The sequence below is a fragment of the Oryzias melastigma genome, linkage group LG11, assembly GCF_002922805.2.
Source record: "Oryzias melastigma strain HK-1 linkage group LG11, ASM292280v2, whole genome shotgun sequence".
Taxonomy (NCBI): Eukaryota; Metazoa; Chordata; class Actinopteri; order Beloniformes; family Adrianichthyidae; genus Oryzias; species Oryzias melastigma.
In genome coordinates, this window is record NC_050522.1 from 21,650,460 (window position 1) to 21,659,107 (window position 8,648).

The 8,648-nt window shown below is 34.3% G+C and overlaps 1 protein-coding gene and 1 long non-coding RNA gene across 2 annotated transcripts in view; one reads left to right on the plus strand and one right to left on the minus strand.

Moving 5' to 3' along the window:
• Positions 1–3,019, minus strand: part of LOC112162508 (CD209 antigen-like protein E) — a 3,943-nt gene extending 924 nt beyond the window's left edge. Inside the window, exons 1-5 of the mRNA XM_024298286.2 lie at positions 2,783–3,019; positions 2,471–2,581; positions 2,163–2,231; positions 385–438; positions 95–237 (exon numbers count right to left, since the gene is read on the minus strand). Coding sequence (XP_024154054.1) covers positions 95–237; positions 385–438; positions 2,163–2,231; positions 2,471–2,581; positions 2,783–2,912 — 507 coding nt within the window. The 5' untranslated portion in view covers positions 2,913–3,019. The remainder of the gene's footprint in view (positions 1–94; positions 238–384; positions 439–2,162; positions 2,232–2,470; positions 2,582–2,782) is intronic.
• Positions 3,020–4,039: 1,020 nt separating this feature from the next.
• Positions 4,040–5,946, plus strand: LOC118599349. The gene is made up of 3 exons (XR_004948654.1): positions 4,040–4,445; positions 4,743–4,805; positions 5,890–5,946. It is a non-coding gene; the product is annotated as an uncharacterized LOC118599349 (long non-coding RNA).
• The last annotated feature ends 2,702 nt before the right edge of the window (positions 5,947–8,648 follow it).

Genomic DNA, 8,648 nt, shown 5'->3' on the forward strand with positions numbered 1-8,648 from the left:
TGGAATCCATCAGCATCCAGACAACAGCAGCACACATACAGGTGGAGAATACAAGACACAAGAAGCTGGAAGTAACTTGTGTGAACACACTCACCTGTTCCTCTCTGCTGTTGATGACCAGCAGATACGATCCTTTATCCTGACAGAAACTCCTGCTCTCATACCAAGTTCTCTCCTCAGTGGATTTAAAGTAGCAGCTGCATCCAAATCTGATCCAAGTTTTAGGACACCGTTTACCTTCAAGAGTGTTATACAAAAAAACTGCATGGTTTAATTTGTGTTTTCTACTGAAACTTAATTCCTACTTTAAAACGTAAAAAATAGTAAAATTAAACATGATCAAAGTAATCTGATACATTTCATTCCTTTTCTATCTTTTCTCACCTTCAATCTCAGTTTTCAGCTGGTTACTTTCATCCAAAAGAGTTTTGTTGATGACTGAAAGATGGTAGAAGTCCAATTATCATAAATTTGCTCTTAAATGAACAATCCTCAACAGATACAAAGCAATGTTCACTTTTGAGAGGGTGATCTTGTTGCACATTTGAAGAAGTTTAGGAAAGTGTGATTCTCGTTCTGTCTGTGCACATGTTAAGATGTCCTCTGGTAAAACACTCAGTCTCAAGTTTTGTTTTCCTGGGGAGTAGGACCTATTTCCAGACAAACATCCATAATATTAATAATAATAATAATAATCTTTACTAATATAGCACCTTTCACAATAAAAATCACAATCACACAGAATAGAAAATCAGAAAATAAGAACAGAACCCGAAGTTCTCCAAGCCAAATCTTTAACTGGTGACCCTAACAGTTAAGACTTCTCCATATAAGCTTTATTTAAGCTCCCCAACTGGTGTCTAGGTCACAAAATCAATAAAAATCAATAAAAAGTTTGAAATTCATCTTTACGCACTGTGATTTTTGAATAGGCACACAAGGACAGCTATGGGGTCCTTCAACCGTTAAAGAGCGGTGTGCTCATATCTACATGGTTAGGACGTAAAGTTATCAAGTGATTGAGTGAACAATGGTGCTGTCTAAACTTCAAAAGGGGAACTCTAAATATCGCGTCTTCCAAGCTGAGGCCAAAGCTAAACGCTTTCATTTTACCAGCAGTGAGTTCATCTGGTGTTTTCTCTCTTCTAAATTTATACATTTTTGTGAATATTTTTAACCTGGCCTAAACAGGAAAATAGTGTTTTCTCTTGATTGAAGCCTTTGCTTGAAGTTTTCCTGGATAATTATGCAAATGAGACATGAGAACCAGTAACGAGAGAAGACTGAAGTCACAAACGTTAACTATTACTGTTCCTCTGAAAACAAACTCTTTTATGTAAAAACAACCAACCAGTGTTTAAGCACGTTTGTCAGAAACGTTACAGTGAATGCATCAGTTGAGACAGAAATTAATCTGAGCGGTGAAAGAAAAAAAAAAAAAAAAAAACATTAACTAGGTTCCAGTCAATAATATTACCAGTCATGGGGATCGTGAAAGACTTTAAACCAATCAGAAGGAATAACTCCAGGTCATAAATTCTGCACAGGTATAGGATTCAGACTTATATCAATGCATTTTGCAACTTGTCAATAGTATATTAGATTTAAAGATCTACTCTGATGAAATTTGTGTTTTTGGTGTTTTTAACACATCATATATAAAGAAAATGAAGCTTAAAACAGCATTTCTGAGCAAATAGAAAAAAAATGCCTTCTAGGAGTGACATAGAAACTACTGAGGCAGACCACAAGCTAGCTGCTCCATTCCAATCTAATGTATCCACTTATACACGACTAGATCCATGTATGTCTCAGAATAAGCATTCTTGCTCTGGTGTCTCTTTTTAACATGTTCTTGCTATCTAAACCTTTTTATTCCATTATATATTTTCTTTACCGCAAGTTATTCAAGTTACGAAAACTATGAAACAAAGAGGACTAAATGTTACTTCCTGTAGAGGAAGACATTCTGGTGAAATCATGTCATTTGTCATGACAGATGTGTGAAAACATCATCATTGTCTATTCTCTAATTTCCTGTCTAAAACAGGCCATATAAGGTCGAACTTAACAGGTTAAGATAAAAGAAGGAAAACAAAATAACCCAAAGACATTCTGGAAATAGTTTGTTCAACAGACATTTTGTTCACAGATTATTTTACCTGAAAGTTCAGTCTGCAGCTGATTGTAACTGTTTTTTGTTTTGTTGTTTTCCAAAGACAAAAGAAGATCTGTAACACAGAAACACTTTAAAAGGAATCAGAAGAAAAAAAGTGACTTTATTTCACTACTATTCCTAAACACTATTGTGACTGTAAGAATAGAATTATTGTTTGGGTTTGTTTTTTACTCTCTCCAACTTCTAAAATAATGGCAAACTTGACAAAAACAACGAATTTACAAAACACAAAATTTAGAATTACTTAAATACTGAGTGTTAGATGTAATGAGTTATAATGTAAATCCTTACGCCGTGTCATGAGTCCAGCCAGAATCAGAAAATAGAAAACTCCCAGAAACAACTTGAGAACTCTGAAACAGTTTCTTCTCTTGACTTGAAGATTCTTCAGCTTCTGTTTTTCTACAAAAGCAGATTAAGTTAATTTCTATAACTTCTTTGGGACAGTTTTTGAGAACATTAATGTCTCTAGAGAGGTATAAAAAAGTTAAGGTTCTGGAGCTCTTTATTTCACAATTATGGTTATTTACAATCGACAATTACAAATATAGCTGTTTTATAAAATAAACAAACACCAGAGGGAATAACAGTTTTTCTTCTCACCAGTTTGTTGTAATCCATGATCAGAGATCTGATCTTCATCTTCTAAAATCTCCACCTCACTTTGTTCTCTTCCATCATGATGAAGATTTCTGTTAAATTTCACTCTCAAATCTTCAGTTTCTGTCGACATCTTTAGAGATCAAACTAACTGATCAGACTTCACTGACTGTTTCCTGATGAAAGCAGTCAGCTCTGAACTGCAAACATTCAGGAAGTAGCAGCAGAACAAACTACACTCACGTCATTCACTCTTTCAGACACTGACGATGTTACAAAACTGGACGAAATCAAAGAGGCCATACAATGAAAAATCAACTTTTGAGCTTTTAAGAATATGAAGGACATGTAGGACCCTTGGTGGGGGGGTGCTTGGACATCACAGCCAGCAAACAGTCGATGTCCTTTCAGTGCCCCTCCCGCCAATTTTAACCACACCATAGACATGTAGGGCCGCTGGTGGGAGGGTGACGGGGCATCTCTGCGAGCAATCAGGAGATCAAGAAGATGGCAACAGAGGGAAACAACATCATAAAACATCCAGGTCTAAATAGTAAACTAGAATGGGCGGGGCCTGTCTGCACACACTCTCTGTAGTTACAACACACCTGTTGGCCGAGATAGTCTCCACGAGATAGTCATTAAAATAACATCATTTTCTTCCATTGATTGTAGATTAATTTATTCTGAGTCTCTTTTCATCATCAGAGCATTAAAGAGTGAATGACGTGAGTGTAGTTTGTTCTGCTGCTACTTCCTGAATGTTTGCAGTTCAGAGCTGACTGCTTTCATCAGGAAACAGTCGGTGAAGTCTGATCAGTTAGTTTGATCTCTAAAGATGTCGACAGAAACTGAAGCTGCAGCAGATTTGAGAGTGAAATTTAACAGAAATCTTCATCCAGATGGAAGAGAACAATGTGAGGTGAAGATGATCGATGATGAAGAGCAGATCTATGAAAATGGATTACAACAAACTGGTGAGAAGAAAAACTTCACACTAAATGGGTTACATCATTTATTTATTTATTTGATATTTTATTTTGTTTTAGCAAAGTAATAACAATTAGAGATGTAGTTTATAAATAAAAATGTCATTTTCACAAATGTAATTTTAGGAAATTTACCTTTAATATTTTTTTAAAAGAAACATTATTGCATCACTGTTTAATGCAGACATTAAAAAAACTGTTTCAAACGAATTGAGAAAAAAAACGTAATCTGTTTGTTTTTTTTTTTTAGAAAAACAGAAGCAGAAGAATCTTCAAGCCAAGAGAAGAAATAAATTCAGAGTTGTCAAGTTGCTTCTGGGAGTTTTGTATTTTCTGATTCTGGCTGGACGCATAGCATGCTGTAAGGATTTCATTTTTACCTCTTTATGCTTAAAACTTACAATTTATTTGCTATTTTTTCATTAACACTCAATTACATATGTATTGTGGTTTATTTTTTTTTGTTGTTTTTGTAAAGTCCGTTTTATTTGAGATACAAAAGGAAAAAAAACTAATAGTAACGCTCCTCCTACCATGACTGCAATGTCTATCAACAGTCAGGAAACAACTTTTTTATCTTGATTCATATCAAAGTAATTCTGTTTCAGATCTCAGTGTGTCTATGGAAAACAGCAGTATGAAAAATACTTTGAATCAGTTGCAGACTGAACTTTCAGGTAAGAGTGATCTAAGAATGTATTTTTAAATTTGTTTTTACCTCTTTTATTTAAACATAACAGTTGATAATGATCAAATAAAGGAAATATGATTTAATGGAAATTGTGTAATTTCAAAACTGTGTTTTGCGCAAATATTTAATGGAAACGCAGCATATGATACATCTTCATCACTCATTATAATTTAAAACCTTTGATCCAAAAGAAACACAATTGTGTCTTTACATCTTTCTATGTGATAAGAAAAGCAAAAACATCTTTTACTGATTTAATAACAATAAAATGTATGTTTTCAAGTCATGAGAGCCAACAACACGAATCTTCAAGAAGAAACAAAGGAGCTGAAAAATGAAACTGAAGGTAAGAAAAGATTGAATAACAAAAGAAACACAATTAAGCAGCAAGAAAATTATGTATGAATCGGTTCGTAGTCCAGTTTTAGTGTTAAAACTAGGGGTGTCAAATTATTGCATTAATCACAATTAATTAATTAAAGAAAACATAGCAGTTTCTTTCAATTGCAATTTACTAATTTTCCATCCATACCTATTGTCATGTTCTCAAATTCAAAAACGAAAGTCAAACAGGTTACTATGGAGGACTAAATGGGACAAAATTAAATATACATGTATGCCATTAAATTATTAAATAAATGTGTCAATATTTATGTAAAATTGGCACTGAACACATAAAATTAAAACACTTTTTTTTAAATGTAGGTGGCATCAAAATATTAAAATATCAATTAAAAAGCTAATTTACAGATTTTTTGACACAATTATTTCATGACCAGTGTGGGAATAAAAAATGTGTATACTATTAAATAATAGAATAAGTGTGTCATTAATTGTTTGAAACTTGTATTAAATAAATAAAAAAAACACTGGAAACGAGTCACAAAAAATTGAACTATATGTTACTAAAATATTAAAATAGCATTTAAAATGCCTATCCGCAGCACCACCGCCTGCTTCCTCATGGAGCTTTGAGGCTTGTACGGCCCGTTTATATCTCAAAATGTGAATTTCCAACAAATTCAAATTCATTACAATTATTAGCTTAATAACGATTTTTATTAAAATATATTAATTGCATTATTTAATTAGCCTAAGGCTACCGATTAATTATTCGCTCTAAAAACAATAAATAATTACATGATAGCACAACTTAAAATGTTTCATGGTACGATGTTGCATATACATATATATATATATATAATAAAAAATCAAATGTTGTATATTTGTATTGTGTAAATGTTTTCTAATGAGTTCAAATATTCTCTTTTGATAGTCAGACTATGAACATGAACCGACTTTATCACTTATGATAATATAAAACTTTTGATCCAAAGGAAACACAATTGTGTCTTTACATCTTCCTAAGTGATAAGAAAAGCAAAAACATCTTGAACTGATTTAATAACAATAAAATGTATGTTTTCAAGTCACGAGGGCCAACAACACGAATCTTCAGGAAGAAACAAAGGAGCTGAAAAAGGAAATTGAAGGTAAGAAAAGATTGAATAACTAAAGAAAGAATATTAAGCAGCTATGAATGGAGTCTACTTTCATGTTACATTTTTACTACTACAGTTTGTTGTGTTTTTGTATTAAAAATGTACAATAAAAAAATGATGTATGAATGTAAAAAAAGTGATAGCTGGACTTAAAGGAAGAATATCACTTTGCCCAAAAGTCTAGTTTGGTGATAAAACTGGGGGGGTGAAATTATTGCAATAAACGCAATTAATTAATTAATCAATTATCTCATCAATCAATTTTATGTCATTTTTAATCTATACCTATTGTCCTGTTCTAAAATTCAAAAACAAAGGTCCAACAGTTTACTATGCAGGACTAAACAAAACAAATTGAAATAAATCTATACACCATCAAATTATTAAATAAATGTATCATTAATTATTTAAAAATGACGTGACTATGAGACGCCTTTATCACTTATGATAATATAAGACCTTTGATCCAAAGGAACCACAATTGTGTCTTCAACTCTGCCTATGTGATGAGAAAAGCAAAAACCTTTTGTACTGTTTTAAAAACTAAAAATTGATGTTGTCTTTCAGTCATGAGAGTCAACAACAGACGTCTGCAGGATGAAGTGAAGAGGATGAATAAACAAATTAATGGTGAGGAACGAAACTGAAGGAACGAAAACATCAGTTGCAAGAAAGTAACTATGTTTAGTTGTTATTTTTAACTAGATTTGCAATTCCTTTGAAGAAATTGGGTCTGATTGCTAAAAGCAATTAATATTATTAGCGTTTAATAAACTGTTGCTTTTATGAACCAAAAACATCTAGCTTTATTACAGATGAGTAAGTTTCACAAGTAAGTTTAACATATAGATTATCAAAAAAATGAGTTATGTGCTAGATTATTTCTGGCACATCTTTGCACAGCCAACACCAGGTATCGCCAAATGGTGGTCCGCGGTCTGGATCTGGACCGGCAAAATTTTGTCTCCAGACTGGTGAGCTGGTATCCCTGGCTGAGGGAAAAAAACAATTGGGCTCAGCAAGAAAAAACTATTAAATAAAGAAATCAGCGGGCAGACATGCATAAGTTATTATGACAGTTGTCATCATATACGACACATCCACTCATGATGCAGTTCGGACCATGCAAGCAGCAGGTTATGGGAGGAGCAAAACGCAACCATTGATTTTGAATACATAAAAAATATCTGAGTGTCCGGGTTATTACGAGTTTATGTTAAAACTAAGGGTGTAACCATTGACTGTAAAAAATAATGGACTTCTCGAGCCATGAGGTCCCCCATTGGAAATGTATTACCTCCACTCCTCGTGAAAGTAGGCCACCGCTTTCACCGTCACTTCCTTATCGTCCTTTTGCTAACGTCTGCAACCCATCTTCAGCGATTGGTCCGAGTCTCTGTGAGTCATGGAATCTATTGGAAGTGCTGTCACAAATCTGGAGTGAGTTTATTGTGAGTTCCCTCCTCTTTTAACGCCTGTACCACGATACCGCGGGATGTAAAAAGCTTCCACTTTAATCACGCCAAGTCATTGTTTAACCCTGTTCAGCCCTCTTGATTGGTAGGACTTGTTCATATCAGCCACTTGAGTTGTTGTCCAGTGATACATTCCATGCAGAGGCTTGTCCTCCCATCAGGCTCTGTGCTCCAGCAGATGTGTCCTGGTTTTTCTTTGGGCATGGTCAGCTTTCTATCTTGTCATAATTCTGCAATAAGTCAGGTTTAAGTGTTTGAAGGCAATGAAGATGAAAAGAGCAAATACCTCTTTGGTGATTTTTTGAGTGGCAGCTTTAAAGACTAAATCTAATACTTGCTTTGTCAATATTTGACATTTTCACTGGACTAAGCTCATTAAACACTTTTTCTAACACTTATCTGTTCTTCTAACTGCAGTCAGTTGCTCATTGTTATTCCTTAACCCTGGTAATCTTTGGTAACTGTTGCATTTTTTTTTTCTCTCCTAAGGCTATATCTTTTCTCCCCTTTGATTGATCTTCCAGATATGCTTCCTCTATGATTGTCTGGGTGCCAGTTGGTCTGGTTGCCTGAAAACACAGAGGGTGAGGATGTCACTGACCGCGGCGCTGTCTCCGCAGTCCAACTGCCGCCCAACATCTTGAAAACAATGGTGAGATCGAGGAGGACGACCCGTACCGCTACTACCAACCCAACTACCCGGCGCCGCAGCCCATGTCGCTGGACGACCCCTCGGTGGAGCACGGCGACATTACTGCAGTTCCCATTTTAGCTCATTATGGTGTTCTGTTAACATAGAGAAATGTTTTTACATCATTAAATCGTTTTCAATTTTTATTCACATTAACAACATCAACGTTCTGCTGATGGAGGCTCTTCTTCCTCTTTGGGTTCTCTTGATCTCACCTTCCCAAAATCACATGTTTGTACCTCTTTGAAGCTCAGTACACTTTTGCTTCTTCATTTATCCTCAGAATATTTTTTTACGTTTTTGAGATTTCTGTTTCTGTTGAAGGTCCCATATCGACCATGCTTGAATACTTCTGTTTTCTTTAGCCACTAACATTAAAAAAAAGGAAAATATTCTGTTAAAGTTTCATCTCCTTGTTTTGAAGGTTTTGTAACTGTAGATTCTCTTTTATTTTCTGCAGAATCACTTTTAATGTGACCTTATTTCAGAAGTAGCATGTTTTTTTTTTTTATTTTTATTTT